The following is a 20,323-nucleotide window of genomic DNA, read 5'->3' as shown; positions in this document are numbered from 1 at the left end:
AATCCCTGAAGTTAACTTTAGAAATAACTGTTGAGGTTTTGTGTAAGTTTACTCAACATTTGTTCAGGGGATCTTAAAGATACAGTACAACAATCACCAACAAGTTATTAATGATTTTATTGTCAATGGCCTGAAATAAAGGGTCTTATTGAGCCCGACCCTCCGCCACTAGCTGGGGTGTAGCTTCAGTTAATAATTACTGCTATAATGCCACAGTGCTGTATTACACAGATGTAGACAAGCACAGATAACAGATAGTGTTTCGTATTGTTATGCTTTTTTTTCAGCAAGAATAATGGGTTGTATGCAGGCTGTGTCAGGACTAACATATGATCAATCTGCTGGAGCAAAATGAACATGTGCCTGCAAGAATGATGGTGATATTAGCTTTGCTAACGTTAGCCACACTCTGTTAATTTACATTTTGCAGAATCTGTGATCCTGTGGACATATGTGCAAATTGTGCTCATTTTGGCTGTTTTCTGAGTATCTCATTTTACTTTTAGATGAGCCTGATAGACCTTCAATTTTCATGTCAAAAACACAAAAAATGTTTTTTTTTTTTTGTTTTTTTTTTAAGTGTGCCTTCTAAAAAAAATTTCCAAAGAAAAAACATTGCTGGTTTTAGAATGAACACATCATGTTTAGGAGGCTGATTTTGCCAAGATACATTTTACTACTGCTCACCAAGAAAGGATTTAGTAGTTTTTCCTTAATGGACATACGATAAATTAATGTCAGTGTACATACAGGGGCATTGTCAGGCTGTGGCTAGGGGTGGCTCTGGCCCCCTTAAAATTTGCCACCACCCCAAAATCCTGAGCTGAAGATGACTTTTTGCTATTTTTCTTTGTATTTCAAATGTAAGACATTTTTGTTATTACCGCCGTCACTTCTGATTTTAAACAATTGTCTTTTTTTAAGTCCTGAAAGAATTAGTTTTGTTTGTGCAGTGTTGCGTTTCTTTTTAAAGTTTAAAAGAAAAAAATTACACACAGTGCCTGATTTGTGCCACCCTAGTAAGAAAAGTCCAGACACACCCCTGTTTAGGTAGTGCTTTCAGGGTATCTCAGATCAAACCATTATATTAATAGATTGAATTAAAGGTTGTGTTAGATTTAAGTTTATAAAGGATTGGCTTGATTCTGAAAGGAAATTGCAGCCTGAGTTGAAAAATGCTTTTTTGAGTCAGTTAGGAGATACCATTGTTAAATCAATATCCGCTTGGTGAACATGAGTGATCGTTCGTAATCATGTCTGAAGGAATCCAGTGTTTAAATATGCATTAGCTGAAGCACAATCCAGTTCATCCTCCCTTCAGGCCATTCATTGATTTTCCAAGATTTTATCTGACACATGCTACTCAAAGAGATGAAGCACACCATTTCAGACCTTTCCAGAAAAGTCCATCCTGAGTGATGGACACGACATCTCTCCCTCTTTTAGTGTCTCCCCTTGCTTTTATGTTCTGCTCTTAACTCTACTTAATCCCCCTCCCTGTGAACCCACTGTCTTCTCCGTTGGTACCCCCTATCAAAAGTCCTCTCACCTACAGAGTCATCTCCTTAATGCACTTTATCTGCGTGGCTAACCCTGTGCCTTGAATAGTAAACAGCGAGATATCGTTAACATCACACAGACACATTGGCTCACTAGCCCTGTCTCTGTGGTGCCAGGTAGCATTAGCGCTAACAAGATGCTCATTGCCCTGGCGATTGATAATTGGATACCAGCAACCAGTGGTAACAGGGCAGTGTAATTAATGTGAATTCCCAGCGTCTGCATCAATTAGATTCACTTTGATGACGTTAACAGGGTGACTTACTGACCACGGCTTTAATATTTCATCCCTTCGGCTAGTTGGGAGATGTGTCGCTCTGATTGAAATCCAGTCTCCCATGGTATTAAAACCCTCCATCTCCAAAATCTAATTATTCTTATCTGGTTAACTATATTGCACTTTTAATGTACTTAGTGTAATTTACACTGAACATAGGACTGCATTTCAGAAATATTTGCATATACTTTGCATGCCTATCGCGCAGCATATGCCGGTTAAATTAAATTAGAGCCGAAATGTTGCCTCTGATCTGTCCCTTGAGAGAGCCAATATAAAGGAGCAGTTTACTCTGGGACATATATATCAGCTGTGTGTGAGTGTTTTTGTGTGCACACTCAGAGAAACGAGAGAAAGCAAGGACTGTAATATCACAACACATAAACTAACTGCAGCAAGTGATTGATCATGTGGACTCTGGTCATCTAATGTAGCCCTCCTGACCGACACTGACAGCCGAGATTAATGAACATCCACCAGCCAATGTCGCACTAACGGCTCTCCTTGTTCTCTGTGTGCCTACATATACACACAACAGCAACAAACACATATGAGCAAACACACCCAGTGCTTAATCAGGTGCACATTTCTCGCTTACAGATACGTCTGCTTAATTCCTCTGTTCTGATTGGGATGCTCAATTGAGTGTCTGTGCATTCATTCACACTCTTGGCTTCAAGAATGTAATTAAGTGAAATGAATGTATCAAGCTCATGTTTAACAGAGATGAGATAATGTCCTTGTATTGGATTTCCGTGGTTTCTGTCCTCTGCTTTTTAATGAAGTGCCCTTTTTATTCTAAGAGATCAGATTTCACTTCTTAAGGTTATTAAACTATTATTGTGAAGGTTCTTTCAATATGAAACATTTGACATTTTAAAATAGATTTCTGTAATAACAGTTGTTAGCGTGTGGCTAGTTATGTTGTATGTACCTAACATCACTTTGAAATTAAACAATTGTGGACAGGGATTCAATCCAATGCCAAGTAATCCAAAACACGCTCAAATAGATATCATAATCTGGTTTATTTATTCCGCCAAGGAGGTTATGTTTTGGGGAGAGTTTGTCTGTTTTCTGGATCATAGATTTTTTTTAAAAGATTCCATGTCATTGTGAGATAGGGCCGTTTTCACCATATGTGTATACAACTCAACAATAAATGGTCAGATTGCTTTGCAAAACAATACAAGACAAGGTCACCATAATTTCTGACCGATGTAAAAGTACGATCCATATCCTGGCAATATTCTGGATACTAAGATTTACATACAAACCTGCAACTAACACCAAATTGTAGCAGACAGTCTGCTGAAAGGGAGTATAACATTAAAGTAGGACTAAAGTGTTGTGTGACAATCACAGTGTGCTTGGTGGAGGTCTGCACTCTCTGAGTGCTCTTCTAGTTAAATCTTTTTCATATTTGTAATAATCATTTGAACAAAACAACCCCGGTGTGGCTGCTAGCTTGCCCAGCTCCAGTCTTGTTTGGAGATAAGCTGTTGCCCCAGGAGTATTTTGCACTGATATATTATATTTCCTATTACTTTATTGGTTGATTTGAAGCAGAGCTGATTAAGTGTTCAACTACAACCCCAGTTATATATCCTGGTAATAGCTTTAGGTTGGGTAATTATCTAATGCATCCTTGTCTTTAAATAAGAATAGTGTTTGTCTTTTTTGCTCAAGGAGGCACAGGGTATCACACTGAAAGTATAATAGAGGGCTTAGCATGCATTAGAATGCAAATGGAAAATGAACCTACAGCATGTCATGTTTATCCGTCTTTATAAATACACAACAGAGCACACCTACAACCCCATCTTCAGAGGATCCCCGGGGCCTCCTTTCATTTATACCAATGGGCTACAGAAATAAATAGGTTCTTAGATCATGAGAGCTGAAGGAGTTCACCATGATGGATTGATCTGCTCCGTCTATCCTCAGAGTCAATCAATCATCTTAGCTTTGCTGCTGTTTTCAATGGGAATTTTCCACACTCCACTCTTTTGCCTCCAGCCTCGGAGAGCTACCTCTGGGGGCTGGATAACCAGAGTGCATTAGATATCTGACTTCCTCTCATCTCTCAGTTTTCACCATCGCTATTTGTCATCCAATAGAGATAAGGCAGCACAAGAAGCAAACTGAAAGAACTCCTTCCCTTTTTGATGCAATAGTCAAACTTTGAGTAGCATCTTGAAATATGCTTGATTTCCCTCTTTTTCACCAGCATACATCTGACAGAGCTTACAGTACGCACTAGGTCAAGGCTAACAACCTCGGCAGATGGTTATTTAGACTACATGTGTCTCGCTTCGGGCTAGTACTGCCCTCTCCCTGTAAATATGAGGTGAACTGCCAGCAGGCAATCCATGTTGTTGGGCTTCCAAAGGACAGGGATGTGTGTTGAAACTGAACTGAATCGTCAGACTGTGCTACAGAAGGTTGACAGCAGAGAAAAGCTGATGAGAAGAATGCCTGATAATGTATGCAGCTCTGCAGGGTATCTCACAGGCATACATAGCTTCAAACAGCATATTGGGTTCTATTTATAGCGCTGCTTTTACAGCTGAAGCATATGGCGGCCATCATTCATTCATGCCAAGTCATTGATCTCTGTCCCATGTGGCTTTTTGCATCCTGGCTGACCCCATCATCTGAGTCACAAAGTTTTGAAGATGAGATCTCAGGGCTCTGCTAGCGTGAGTAATGCTTGTATGGTAACATGAACAATAGAGTTTATGGTGATAAATAAAATGATATAAATTTGATTGAAGATATAAGGGTTTTTAAGGGGAAAAATCAATTATTTGGGGATCTGTACAGTAAATGATGTACAGAACCAGGAAGTTACGCTACGGCCAGTAAGACGAACACTACAGCCTCTGCTCCATGAGCCGAGCTAAACCAACAACCTGATACGTGGTACTATTCTAACTTTATTTAAAGATAACACCCTAATCCAAAAGATAATGAAAGCAATTTATTTGAGAAATATTAAAAACAATCTACTTTGGTTAAGTTGATGTTATCTTAATTAGAAAATTTTCCAAGAAAATTGCTTTCTTATAAGAACAAGATTTGGTCTTCAAAAATTCTTTCTCCAAAATGAAATTTTGAAGAGGCCACCTGTCATATAATCATGTTTGCCTTTTTATCTAACTAGATTAGGGTCTTTTCTGACCCTCGACTTTAACATGTTTTCTCACATTTTATGGACTTACCAATTAACTGCCAGCTGCAGTTTTCTTGCGACAAACAGCCTTTGTTAAAGTGGCAGGAGCTACTGGTTTCACTCCCCACACTGGTGTTTTGTCGCCTTGCTGTATGGTTATCATTTGCATATTCAGAAAGCTTCAACAGTAACTCCTGATGAAAGACTTTGATATGTCAGGTTGCTCCGTGGTTGCATCATTATCAATCCAGCCATCTATTGTGAAAAAGGCTCTTCTCAGGGGTGAACGTAAAGAGCTTTCGTCACTTTTCTCATTTAACCAGGTCAGTTTCCACCCGATTGCGTTTTTTCCAACTAATCTAAAATGTTAGCCTCAGAGCATTTTAGTTTACAGTCTATTTAATCCCAGTTTCTTGTTATTAAGTTCCCAACACACAATTAGCCCTGAATCTCTGTTACTGTAATTCATTAAGGGTTATGTTTATTTTTTTGCTTCAGCAGCTTTTGCATAATATCTGGCTTTTGGGAATGAAGAAGGACTGTGCAATGTTTTGAAAGGCCACCATGAAGGAATAAACAGCCCTCAGCATTTCTTATTTCACTCGGAGAAATAAATAAATGAGATTCATGAAGACACAGATATTCATACCCAGCATTACTGTACACACACACACACACAAACACACACATTCACAGTGATGTAATCCAAGAGCAGCTGCTAAATGAGCGCTCTAATCAATGTATCAGTTTTTTTTTTCTTTTACCGCCTGAGGAGCTGCCTCCTAAATGATTCAACTTTCATGATACAGTACAGCAACGGATGCTTTGTAGCTGGTGCTTTTAATCTGGTAGCGAAGATGTTTTTCATCTGGACCACGCAAAGCTGTATCAGTGTGATCATTCAACATCACGGCAGCAATTAAAGAAGCTCAGCAGTGAGAGACTTTAATGTTCCAGCTTTTTATCACATGCTGTCCTGCTAATCACAACATTCAAAGCTTGAGGTTAAATCTGAGTACCTTTCTGCCTTTGAACAATAACTTATGTAACAGTCAAGAGCCTAATGAGTTGTCAGGTATTTGCTGGCTTTTCTTATTATTTTGTTTCCTTTTTGAAGTCTTTGAAAAATGTGGTTCTGTTGCCACAGTTTATGTGAACCAAAGTTTGTCTGTGCATCACAGAAATGTTTTCTTAAATAAAACATTTGTGCAACAGTTTTTATCACTGATCACAACACTGTCACATAGAATAGACAAATTTCACATCATATCAACATATATCACACCTTTTTAGACAGTTTCAGGGAGCAGTTACCAGATTGCATAATAAAAGAGAGTCACTGGATTGTAGCAAGCAAAACTGGGGTTTGCCCCCTTGAGTCCATAAAAGTAGTGAATATGAACTGAGTTTTGTAATGGGTGTGTTGTTTTGAAAAGAATAACAGCATACTTTGATGATTGATATATGACACCTAAAAGACATTGTACCCATAATGTAGAGCAAAATGAAGCCAAAGCTTAACCACATGATGCAACACAAGTCTCAACTCAAAACAAACAGGCATGGATGAGAAACCATCCTTGCTGCCAGCAAAACTGAAAGTGAAAACATGGAAGCATTTTGGATATTTGCAAACACTAGACTAGACCCTAGACAGGAGTCATAAAATATTGAAATCATGCAAAATTAAAGTACACAACAAACCTCTTTTCACATGTTAGGTTCTATGGTAGCCTGTACAAAATAATAAGAATAAAGACATGGCCCTGATGTTTAAAATTCCAAAGTGTGAGAAAGTAATTCATAATTGATTGTAATAAAAAAGTCAAAATAATGCAAAAAGAAATTCCCATTATGAGATAAAAAGTCAGTGTGAGATAAAAAGTGATGATTTTAAAAGATAAAGTCATAAGAATGAGGCACAGATTCAAGATTATGAGATAATTATGATGTTTATCTCAAACAAAAATTGGTCTTTCTTCAGTTTGCACCAATTTACAACGAATGTTATCCCAAAACATTTAACATAGGTCATAACCGTTCATACATCAGGATAAGATCCAGTCTAATCTTACAGGCAAGACACAGTCTCATATCTTTTTTATTACATCATTTTTACTTTTTATTTTTCACTATTTTGACTGTTTATGTTAAATTTTGAGCATACAATCTCATAATTTGACTGATTATTATGATTTACTATCTCAAAGTTTTGTTTATCTCATTTATCTATAATTTTCATCCAATATTTTTTGACTCAAAATCTCATTGTATTTTTAACTTTATTTCTCATAATTATGAAATTACATCTAGGTTCAATTTTTCATTGTTTAGTGACACCTTGTTTATAACCTGGCAAAATAAAATGGGTTTGATCATCCAGATCACCTGCTACTAACAACAGTTTGGCCTGCTACACATGGTCAGCCTGAATAAATCTTTCAACTTAGAATCTTATTTTTGAACTTTGTTCAGCTCCACTTCAACCAAAACGTATTTTCACAACCAAGCCTCTCGTTTTGGTTCTGTTTTTGTTTCCTGTGTGTGAGTCCTTGTCTCTGTTCGAGAGAAATTAACTGAACCCTCTTCTGTGTTTTTCAGGTGGCCTGAGAGGAGCTTCCATCATCGACTCATTGGACACTCTGTATGTTATGGGACTGATGGAAGAATATAACGATGCTAAGGAGTGGGTGCAGACTAGCCTGGACCTGAACTCGGTAAGTGACTCTTTTCCTCTCTATTCTATTTGGATTGATTTTATCTATTCATTTCATTTTCCTGTAAATCACTTTAAAGGTCTTCTTTGAATAATTGGTTAGCATCACCTTCACGTAATGAAGTTTTCAGCTCTCTGTGCTGGATTGATTTGAAGCCCTGCTATAGTCCCTCTCCACCAACACTGTGCCCGCTGAGTTTGTCAGTTTTCCAAAGCTGGGGACACTCCAACAGGAATCAAAAGCTTCCTGTGTGGCTGCCAGCCACGGCGTGTTACCGACTGATGGGATTCCCTGGCTGTGTGAAAGGTCTGTGAGGGGCAGAAAATGTGATAAATAAAGGGAAGAGGAGGAGGGAGGGGTCCGAGGGATGTTTTTAGGTGGAGAGAATTGAGAGAAAGAGAGGAGGCAAAAAAAGAGGCCATGGCCCTTTCATTGAGTGAGTTTGTAAAGATGACTTCAGGACCAACTGAGGTTTGCCAGCTTTGATAGGAGGCTGGGATTGAGTGGAAGCTGAACAAAGTACCCACTGGGATAGTTTTTGTGAGTGTGTGTGCGTCTGAACCACTTTGTTGTTGGTTTTTGAGATTACCCCCGTGTTATGTCACAGCCATGTTCTCCACCAGTTGTTAAAATGTCTTTTATGTAATGGAGTGTAATTACACAAAGCATATGAACTCCACCATGTTATTATGACTGACAAAGTCATACTGTAGATGCTAAGCTGTAATTACACCAATCCACTGCCTGTTATGACAGAGTGTCACAAGACTCGTATTTTCAAAAGATGTGTCTGCCAACCAAATTTTCCTCAGTTAGCATTTCAAAACACCTGTTTACGCACGTTACCCTGCACTGAGTAAACACATCCTGACATGTTTAGTGTGCACAAGCTCAAACAGCTCTGTGGGAATAGATGTTATAAAGCCAACTGTTGTGCACAAGTTTATTCCACAGGGGAGCAGCCTGAGTTTATAATTAAGGCTAAGATACACTAACAGTTTGTTTATGATGTGCTTTTATCTCATTGAGATAAGCAACATCCTAATTACTGGAAGTGTTGGAGCCATTAAGAGTTCTAATGGGATTTCACTTCAGCAAGCATCAATGAAACTTTAGTTTTCAGTGGAGAAAATTATCTTCCGCTTTTTAATTCTGACACCAAGACATGGACATTAAATGAAACAAGATACCACATCTTACTGGGAGGGCTCAGTGCACTTAAGCTTTGCAATCACGCTGAGTTGAGGCCAGAGTTAGGCTCATGTGAGCAGCAGCTATGGTTGAATAAATACATAAACACTTTTTTTTTTTAATTTGATTCAAGCATTATGCTTTGAATCAGATTGGACAGGATCAGCATTGTGTTGTGTCCCCCCTTCTTTTAACTTAACTTTTTAACTTTAGGAACCAAAGAAACCAGTAACTTGAGTTTTTGATGTGATATAGGATTTCGGCTTCTCTGAGGTCTTTTTTGTCATACTTTTGTTTCATATTGCTCTTAATGAGTGGCTGCCAGTGTAGCAACCAGACTCATAAACTACTGAGTTGTCATAATGTGCAGAGTGTGGTTTGGCTTTCGTCTTGCTGATATATGCCAGTGGTGGTAAAAGCATTATCTGGATGGCAGAATATGTTGCTTTAAAACCCTTTTCTGGTCAGAAAATGTGGTGCCTTCCCAGAATTGTAAACTAGCCATGCCATGGGCACTATTCTATCACATATGCTGGCCTTTGAACGTGGTGCTGATTAAAAGTCTGATGAAGTGTCTCCTCCTTGGAATGGAGGGCGTCCATTGTTCCAAAAATGTCTAACTTGGATTTGTTTAGACCACATGCCGGTCTATCACTTTGCCTAAAGCTGGTACACATTACAGGATTCTCCAAAACTTCACACATTTAGAGACCACACACTTGATGATAACAAAAGACAGATCGCACAAGATTCTCTCTCCTGATCTTACAGTATGTGGTGTGCACTCAGAGGACACCACACACTTACAGATTCTTCAGCAGAGCTTCAGCTTCTTCATGCTAAATAATACAAATCTTGCGTCGTAAAACGGGACTCCGGTGTAAACAAACATGACAGACAAATGGGAAAAAACAAGGATGGTTGTTTTCAGACTAGAATTTTTAGAAAAAAAAGCCCAAACACACACAAAAGAAAAAGTATTATGGAAAAGGTTGTGGAGATGGCGGGGATATATGCTATATGAACAATAATGCGAGTTGGTGGTGGGTAAAGTCGTTTTAAGCATTACAGATAGACTTCTTACTTCCTCTTCAGTCAGTCAGCTGAGTCAGCTCACGTCTTGATTGGCTTTGCTCCGGTACAAGTTACATTACATGCTGTACCTGCTCAGCTCCTCTTAGAGCGCCCCACACACTGCAAGATTTTAGTCCCAAATATTTAACACGTTCATTATCTGCGATTAACTGAATCGGAGGCCTTCCGAGCGGCTCCGACCAGAAAAAATCACTCTTACCACACCCCACACCACAGGAAAATCACACATGATGTCATCTGACAATCCGGCTTTTGCTGGTTTTGATCGTAGAGGGGAGATTGGGTCAAAAATCAGCCCAATTATCCTGTAGTGTTTACCCACCTGAAGTCAGTATTTTTCCTGGCCCTGAGATTTCTCCTTGGTTTCTGCAATCATGTTTCCATATAGTGTTCTCTTAGGTACATTTTTTTTAACCTGAAGCCATAAACTGTGTTGAGGCAACACTGTAATTTATGATTTTGAGGACATGCAGTGACTTCCACAGCAGAGTCATGCTTGTTTTTCAGTGCTGTGCTACCTCATGGCCCAGAAATCATGGTCATCACGTATTGGTTTATGGCCTTCTCCTTATCCTGCAGGGCTTTCCTGTACTTGATGACTCTTTGAATGATATTATTGATGAAAAATGATGGAATCCCCAATCTAGCCAACAGTATAGCTAGCGCAGTACTGCTCTACTGTACTCTTTTGGAGAAGAAGGAAAAGATTTCGTATTTAGAGGTTCAATGATTTATTGGTGGATTTTTGTAAGAATGCAGGGTTGAAGCTGTAACGAGCAATTAGGATACTGGTATCAGAAAAAAAACCTTCTTGTTATCGGCATCCAGATGCCTTGCTCACTCTCACACACTACTGAAGATAAATGTCCACACTGAAAGGCAGGAAGGAAGAAGGCATGACACTTAAATGCTTTTCTGTCTCCCTGTGGCCGGTCGATCCGGTAAATGCAGACAACTATTAACTGTGAGTGGACCTGAAGCTGCTGGCTGAAGCACTTCTCAGTGCCCCGGCAGAGATGGCTGGTAATGGCAGCCACTGACCAACTGTCACCAATCATAAAGACAGCAAACACAGATTTATACTTTGTATTGCCCTTTGTCACAGCTGTGATCTGCCACAATCCCTCAGATTCCCTCTTTCATGCCATCATCAGACAAGGCTTCTCTGTTTTCTCCTCTGGGACAAGAAGATTTGAGTTACTGGTGAAAATTCAGACCTATCAGTAACACTCCATGGCTGCTTCATTATTTACATGTCGGGGTGGAGGAGCTAATTTTTGTCTTGTGTGACATGATGAGATGCCAGATTGTTTTTAAAACTAATAATGATGTCTTTAAGCAGTTTGTGGCTGAAATTGTGTTTAATAATACATGCATGTTGATTAAGTGCTTTCTCTGGATGGATGATACATTAGAATACTTGATTCCCTGTGCAAATGTAGCTAAGACAGAAATGTGCACCAGCTTTTTTTTTTAACAGAGAAACACATCAGGGAGTAAGCTGTTCACAGATAAACCATTTTTAGTTATAAATGAACTGAAACACCTCAAAGACTGTGCTCTACGCTCACATGCCCGCTATAGAAAAAAATAACTTTTTGGCTCTATACACAAATAGTCAGAAGCGATTGTTCACCAAGCTCGCCAAGAGCCTAGGGAAATGTTCTAATGCCCTAATTTTATCAGAATCACCACTTAGGGAAATGCAGACAGTGTAACAGGAACTACTGAGAAAATGTAGCTCTCTGAGTCAGTTGTACTTTTGTTGTTTTAACCCCAAGTAGAAACTTTTTTGATGGGAAGTAAACAGAGAATATGATTTTTGTCCAAACCCTCTAGCTCTATATTTAAAAAACACATATTATATCAGTGTTGTGAGTGTTCACATTGAGCTTACATGTTGATGTTTATTATGCTTTTTAGAATTCACCAGGCAAGCAAAAGTTTCATTATGTTGCAAAGTAGCTTCATATTTATTTTACACACATCAGACATTTTCTGTCTCCCTTCCAAATTGTTTCAAGCACTTTTGTCTTTGTTCAAGTGCTTCGAGAAGTTCCGTCTGTAATGGTCACTGTTGGTACACTTGACACAAGTGGTTGTTCTTGATTCTATTCCAGGGATTTCTGGTGCTTTTTTATAAGTTTATTGATATTGAGTGGAAAAAATCCAAAAGTACAAAACAATGGTACATCTTTTGTATTTGCAATGTTGCGCAACTTACTTGATGCCTGAAAGGGGAAAAGATGACTCTGAACTTCTCAGTGATCTTCTCACAGTAAACCCTCGTAATCATGTGTTTCTCAGGACACTGCATCTTTTGTGTTTGTTGCAAACTAAGAATACTGTGCTTGAGTATGTTGGTCATTCAGAGTGTAATGAATCTAGTGCGGTATGATTAAGAAGCTGTGCATACATGGATTCTTTCATGCACATTAGGCACAAAGGATCCTTGATCAGTACACCACAGGTGAAAGAACTATTACTATAAAAAACAATGCTAACAGATAGCAGAGTAACGCACTGAAAATGTCTTAACATAGCGTATGCTCACAACAACACTCATGGTTGAATTGGTTTGTTAAAACAAGCTAAAATTTGTGGTCAAGTCGAGACTCCATCTGCAGGGGTTGATGGCCGAGCTTCTATGCCTGTTCCCCGTTTCGCAACGGTGACAAAGGGGATGAGCTGACAACTTTCCGAATTCAGTTACTTTTCACAAGTTTCTCACAGCCCCTTTTTAAACCCTATCCGATGCAGACACACAACAAGCAGCTCATTATTTTGACCTTTCCATTATCTCAAGCTCATCACAGTGGCGCTCCTTTGCTAACTTGTTCAACAAAGACAAACAGTGTTTGAACTCAGTGTTTTACATAAGACGAGGATGTTCAGACTTCTGCCTGTAGTCACTGTGATGAGTTTTTCCCAGTCTTCATTCTAAGAGAACAAAACCACACAATGACCAAATCCTTTACTTTTATGTAGTTTTCAGCTAACAGGCTTAGCAAGGCTGAGGCAACAGCATTTTTCAAACTTTGTGCCAAGTAAACAAATTAGATCCTCTCAAATGCAGCTGAGCAAAAAAACACTTCAAAGGAGCCAACAATCTCCTGATGCTGCTCAACAGGCAGACTGGCATGTTGTGGTGTCTGAGCCAATTCTCAGGACCAAAGAAGCTCCATGTGTTTCTGCCAATGTTAGCTTTAGCCATATTTCCCACAAGCTGTTGTTGCATAAAGCTTTAATTATTATTTGGCACAGTCACGGCTAGTTCGCGTCCTGGGAGGCTTTTTTTCCTTAGTATTTCTCTGAAGGCTGCATAATGTGAGGTATGTTTCTCTATCATCAGGATCCTCTATTGACAGTGTTTTTCAGAGCTGGGTGACTTCTAACTTGTCCTCTGAGAGACTAGAAGAATGATTAATGAGGACTTTGAGACCAGATTGAGTTCCCTCATTTCGCTCCTCAAGTTTTATTACTCTTCTCCTCCTCTTTCAATCTTTTCCAACTTTCACTTTGACTCTTTTAGATATTGGTGTGATAAATCAGCTCATCATTACACTTCCTGTTTTGTAGGGTTTCTACTTTCTGCCTGTCTTATATACTTCAAATACACATGGCACATGGACTACAGGCATGTAGAGATGTAAAGTAATTCATATGGGTTCACAGATAGAGAGGTATTGTGTGTGTTAATGTAAAGCAGCCCAGTGTTGACTTCGCACAAATTGTTCAAACACAAATTGTGTTATGGGGCTTTTGTTTATTTTGAAGTCATAAAGTAGAATTAAAGGGACAGTAGGCTATAAAAGCATCATCAATGGGCCTTTACCTGTCTTGTCAAATTTTACTAGACTTGTGGGATGACTCAATCAAAGACCTATGCAGTATTTAAAGCTGGTGCACACTGTAAAAAAAGCTTTGTTTGAAAATTCTTAGTGCAAAACTAAAGTAAAGTGCTTCATTTTTTCATCCTACCCCTCAAAAAAAAAAAAAAGAAAAAACATCAATAATTGCTTATTTATGCCTATCTGTTTCAGTCTGTCTTTTTGTCTCCAACATTAAAAAAAAATCTTCATATCACTCTTTGGAATACACTACTAAAGGAACTGTTGCGTGGTGTGACTAATGAAAATGTCCTCATTAACAATGATTTAAAGAGAACATTAAATACACATAGAAATAAACAAAAAAATGAAGTCATCATTAGCGAAAAGATTAGAAACAACAATAAGGATATTTTTCCACATTTTTGTGTTTGCCTGTTGAATTTCGAGCGTGAACCAATCACTTCAGTGAGTGATAGTGACCACGATGGCATATTTCCAGAATGAAAGAAAAGCAGCCTGTGCCTGTCACATCCAGCTACCTAAGGTGATTAGCCAACTTGATCATACAAAATGCAATAACGAGTGGAATAACTGTCACCTCTGATAGATCTCAAGGTGGAGTAATGCACAGAGTCTGGTGGTTTTATAGTGGAGGCAGAGGTGTGTCTGAGTACATCTGTGTGATTCAAAACAAAAAGGACAAGAAGATGACTTTCACAGAGTATCTGTTTCTGTATAGATATCTCAAATGGAAATCTAAATGAAATGTTCCTCTAGCTGTATTCATGGTGTCAAAATGTTACCTTAATAACAGTGTTTATGTTTAATGTATGCAGCATCTCCAGCTGGGTAGCACAGACTGGTGCAGGTGTGTTCAAAGCACACAAATGTTTTGCTCTGTACCTTCTGATAAGACATCATCGACATATTGATGTGTGATGTAGTACTCCCAGAACGCTGAGTCATGTTAAAAGATAACACACTATCTCACTTTCCTTGGTGATGATGTGCAGTTTTCTCTCCAAACCCAATAATGTTTCAATGTGCACACATTTCTGAGTGAAATGACGATCTTTTTTTGTTGCTGTTTGTTTTCAATGTTTCAATTCCTCCTCTTTATAGACTAAAGGGCTCCCCTGTGTGTTTGTTGATGGTTCCCATGCAGCCTCTCCAGACTAACTAGCAGCCTGCTCAGGTTGTAATTCCTGATGCACCTCAGTGAAAGTCTCCGGAGCCAGACCAGGGCTGCAGACTGGCTGGGTAATTAGCACAGTCAGGCCTTAAATTCTGCAGGTCAGGTGAGACTTCAGTCAGTGTGAGGTCTCATGAGTGTAACTGAAGGAAGGGGATGTGTTACTCTGTCCTGGTGTGCTGCCTCACATATCTTAAACCCATAATCACATGAGGCTGCAAAGTGCTGCTAAACAGACCAAAGTGTAGTACACAGAGAAATGTTGGGCAGAAGTCACACGTTGCGGCAATTCTTTTACTTTTACTGCAAAAAACAAGTAGTGTAAGAAGTTATTCTTAAAATTCCAGTCATGATGTTAATTATCCACACAAAAATGAAGTTATTTTTTTATTATTATTTTTTCATTTTTATTATATATTTTTATTATTATTATTTATTTATTTTATTTTATTAAATTATTATTATATCTTATATATATTTTTATCTATTGATTGATTGATTATTACTATTTTTTTCCCTCCCTTATTCCCTTTTTTCCTCACTGTTGTTATTAACCTCACTGATGATTTGAAATACAACAATCCACTGATTAAATTCACCGCCTAAGTTAGCCAAGCAGCAAGGTAGATCACTTCATGGGATGCCAGCTGTGCGCTTTCCCTGCAGAATTGGAAGTCTTTTTAGGCAATGCTACTGGTAGGTTTTTTTTTTTTGTTTTGATTTATGTTTTGATCGATGGGCTTTTTTTTCAATTGTAATACATACCTTGCAACCCTGGTTAGCTTGAAAGATGGAGCAGTACATGTCCAGGCTCAGCGGCTGGAAATATGCTCATCTCATTAGATTTGTTAAGGGGACACATGTCAGCAACTCTGTTGTCAGATGTAAATTGTGTCCCAGTACTAGGTCTCTTTCAGCTTAGATCAACTGAGACTGGATTTCAAAAATTCTGTCTCTTGTCCTAAGTCGAACCAGATGGGTATTTCCTATAACCTGTACCTTTGATTTGTTCATTTGCTGCAAAAAACACGTCAATTGGTCTCACCTACGAACAATCACTCAGAGGCCATGTGCAAACTCAGAATCACCAAGAGAAAGGTCACAGTTACCAATTTTGTGCGGTGTAAAGAAAGTAATATAATCAGTAATGTAATATTACTGTTGGCAGGGAGTAATAAGTAAAGTAATTATATAACTTATAAAAAAAGTATTGAGCAATGAGTGATATATTACCTTTCTTTCAGTCACGTGCCCATCAGTGAAACAGAGACATCAAAGAGAGAGTTAATTGACCTCACTTTAAGATCTGGGAGGTGAATCCCATGTATTACCCAGCTACTGACTACAGACCTTTAAAAGGTGGAGCAAAAATATTGATGATCAAAGATGATCAAATTAATCTATAAATGGTTTATTTGTACAGTAAAGAAATAACTCTGATTCCAATGCTTCCAGTGCAACAGATTCTTATCAACCTACATGTAGATGAATTGGGTTTAATTGAATGTTTTAGTGCATGGTCAAGTAGTGAAAACAAGAGTGTAAATTTTCTAAAATTTGAGCTAAATTGTACATTTCTGTTTAACATAACGAAAGACAACATGAATGGGATTTCTCCTAGAGTATTTATATTGACCTCTCTGTTTTCATTCAGCTCTATTCTAACCTCACAAAGCAGAAGCGGCTTCATCTCGTTCCTTTGTGAGGTTACTATTTCAGTTTTTCCAACACTAATTTCAGGCCACATACCTGCAAAACTAAAACCACCAAACCACCCACTGCTGCAGCGTGTATTTAATGCTAATGAGCTACTATTAGTATGCTAATGTTCTAGATGGTAAAAAGGGTTGAGTCCACACCTGGTAAAGAGCATCAGCATTAGCATCTTGTTGTCATTTTCACTAGAAGCATCTATGCATGTTCCTCGACATGTTTTTTTTTATTTTTTCTGCCTCATGTGGTGTTGTCGTTTCCTGCTGTTATCCTGACAGCCCTGGAGTGTGAAGGAAGGCTCAGGAGGGGCTGTTTCAGTGTCAGGATTCAGCAGAATTTTGTGGCATTTTTTGGAAACTGTTGGAGAAGTTGTTTCCTGTCAGAAGCAGATTTCTTCCAAGAACAACACATAGACAATCCCTCCCTGCACAGAGCTAGTGTCTGTGGGAGATGCATGCAGTACCAAATGGCTGCTTTAGCTCAAGGTTCCAGTTTTATTAAATTCCAATTACATGTGAGGGACATAAGGTGTCATTATCAGCAGCTTGAAAGTGTATATAAGTGGCTTTATAATTCATTTGCATTCTGTAAGAATGATTACAGAATCATTTCTCGTTATTTTTGCTGCTAATATGTTCACTGTCTAAAAGATTCTGCACCCAGAGGCCAGAACAAGCTCAGACAGACAGATTGTTTACAGACTCCCACTCAACAATACTCACTCCTTTTACAGAGGAGTGAAAGTTTGTTGAGAGAGTAGGCTTGGGAGAGGAACTACATCAAATCGTCTCAGAGATTGCCAGCAGCGTCTCAACAACCACTGAACAATACAATGTGTGTACAGAACCACAGCACATAAATAACACAGCTGGAAACAGAGAGAAGAAATGTATCAGTAACTATTTTGAGCATAAATTCCAGAAGAAAGATGTCACCATGTCCACATTTGCATACACCTCAGGCTAATGTAAAGTGCATGTGGAGGTTGAAACTGCTGGAAGCAGTCAGACACTCTGAAAATTTTACCCATTTTCATGAAATTCTTTGTGACTGTGATGTATTTTATAGTTGTCTTATTTTCAGACACATAAACAGTGTTAGACTTCTGAAAACAAAAGTTCAGTGCTGGCTGACAAACTAATCTATATTTATATGCTGTAAGAAAACAAAACAATCAGTCAACTGGGCTAAGACTTCAGTATGTGGGAAGTGCTCTGAGTTCATCTGGAGTATGTTTGTACTGACCAATCAGGAGCCAGCAGGCTTTGCAGGAAAGCAGTTGCAACAGGGAGCGAAAGCAGGTGGATCACAGTCCTGTTTAATGACATGAGGGTGCCCATCTGCAGTAATCAGACAATATACAGTTGTCCCTGTTCACATAAATCAGTCAGAGTTTTTAACTAGTTGAGGAATGGATTGAAATTGATAGTTATTTCTGTTTTTGACGTGAAAAAGCAAAGGAAACTCTTAAAAAACAACTTAACAGTTTCCTAATCGTGGTGTTCAGTAGGTGTCACCAGACTACTGATCTTATTGTAGAAACAAAACAGCCTTTCTTTGCAGTGAAATATTCACAAACAGCGGTACATCTGAGTGTTTGAAGAAAGGACGGTGAAAATATTTGTCAGCAAAATACCACAGCACCATGTGTAAAAGTTGTACCTCTTTGCCAACAGGGGGCGCCAAAAGAAACACAAAAAAAGCTCCTAAATGCAACTTTAAATGACACAAAGCCTCCTAGAGGCTTTGTCACAAAATCCAGATTTTGCTTCTTTCTGGGATACACCCAAAATGATCAATCCCACCTCAGTTACAAAAGCAAATAAATAAATAAATGAAAAATTAAAATAAATGTTTAATGCATTTTAAAGTTTGAAAGTCCCCCCCCCCCCCCCCCCCCCCCATGAGGACAGATCTGACAAAGAACTTTTAATATACCTGCATCATGCTATTTTAGCAAACTTGTAACACATGGAAATCTTGTTTTTTAGATTTAGAGTATCGATGCCTCTTTAAGTAACTTTTACTGTAACTTTCCAAGTTCAGATGAATGTTGACTATCAAAAAAAGGTTGTGTTTACTTTGCAGAAGTTTCTAGAGGGATGGATTTAAATTTATTTCTGTTTTGAACCAAATACAAGATCCCTCCTGAAGTGGCTTACTGGACCATTCATGGGAAATTAAGTCTTGGTCGGGAGTCGTTGCCAACCACTGGTCTAACTGGAATGCCCAAGAAGTCAGCCATCACTCAGAGAGTTTAACTTGTTTCTGCTAAAGATACTTAAGAATAATCACTTAAAATTACATTAAAGTAATTTTAAGTTTAACAAAATGTTTGTTTATCCCTTTGTTAACATGAAATGTGTTCAGTCGCACCTTGTCTATAAACAGAAATATCTTACTTTTTGCCCATATTTAACTTTTACACAAGGTAGTTTGAGTTACGCTGTAAATCAGTTGTTCTTCAGAAAAGATTAGTCTCCTTTGAGGGCGACATCATGTGACACCGTTTTATAACATAAAGACCTGAAGCAAGGTCGCTGTTTACATCAGCACTGCTGTTTTTTGACCCTCACTGACCTGAGCTTGAGCTTAACGAGACCCACCTCACTCCCAGTCATGCAGGCGTCAGAGGGAGAGGGAAAAAAACTGTGCCTTTTGCGGTGCTAGAAGACGCTTCAGCGAAGATGCCATGCCCCTGAGCTGAGGTCAAGCTGAGCTGACATTCTGTCTCAGGATGCGAGGGGGCAAAGGACACTCTGCGTGGGCGCTTCATCATTACGGATATTTGCCTCCATGTTTCACATCACTCACATCGTTGGTCCCTCTGGACTCATTTGGCTCAGGCTAGTGCTGACACAGGGCTCTACCGTGGGCTACTACGATGCAGAGAGATTAGCAGATTGAGGGCATCTGAGTTACTGTAGGCAACATTTAAAGATCTCGATGAAGGACTTTATTCGTTGATGCTAATATGACCTTAATTTTGTTGACTTTGATCTTTTTTATGTAAGAAAAAGACTTGAAGCTCAATAAATATTCACACTGAGTTGGGAGCATTTTGTGATTTTCAGATCATGTTTTGGTTTGTATGGTTCACATCTTTACTCTATAGGTGGACTCAGCAGCTAAGCTCTTAAAAATCTATTTAACACTACCTCTACAGCATAATACAGCGAAATTAGTAAATGCAGCTCCAAGCTTGAACATGACAGTGTCAGCATAGTTGAGTGTTTAGTTGATAAAGGGCTTGCTACTTCAGTAAATCTTAGAAGAAGGTCAATATTTCCTCGAAAAGCCAATGAAAAAAAAAACTAATTTAGCATTTTTCACAGTCTAAGGAAAGGTAAAAGATGACTGTTTGAACATGCTCATCATACCATGTTATTGCTTTTCTTTCAACAGCGTTTTGTACTAAATGACACATAAATTCCAAAATTATTGGTCCACTGGCAGAACATTTGTCTGCTTGGTTTTGGATCATCTTTTTAGTCATTTTGCAGCATATTCCCCAGCCTACTGCTGCTCATTTGAGAAGTCGCTGATGGTTTATGTTTTATGTTACTGTCA

At 38.6% G+C, this 20,323-nt stretch overlaps 1 protein-coding gene across 2 annotated transcripts in view; it reads left to right on the top strand.

Moving 5' to 3' along the window:
* LOC141800895 (mannosyl-oligosaccharide 1,2-alpha-mannosidase IA) overlaps positions 1-20,323 on the top strand; it is a 264,860-nt gene that overhangs the window by 140,088 nt on the left and 104,449 nt on the right. For both annotated transcript variants that reach the window (XM_074683747.1, XM_074683748.1), the window contains exon 3: positions 7,614-7,729. In XM_074683747.1, the coding sequence (XP_074539848.1) occupies positions 7,614-7,729 (116 nt within the window). The remainder of the gene's footprint in view (positions 1-7,613; positions 7,730-20,323) is intronic.

This window comes from Halichoeres trimaculatus, unplaced genomic scaffold (assembly GCF_033239565.1).
Source record: "Halichoeres trimaculatus isolate MK-OKI-2021-1 unplaced genomic scaffold, fHalTri1.1 fHalTri1_scaffold_12, whole genome shotgun sequence".
NCBI lineage: Eukaryota > Metazoa > Chordata > Actinopteri > Labriformes > Labridae > Halichoeres > Halichoeres trimaculatus.
Note: the sequence above shows the minus strand (reverse complement) of the source record. Positions and strands in the feature narration are given on the sequence as shown.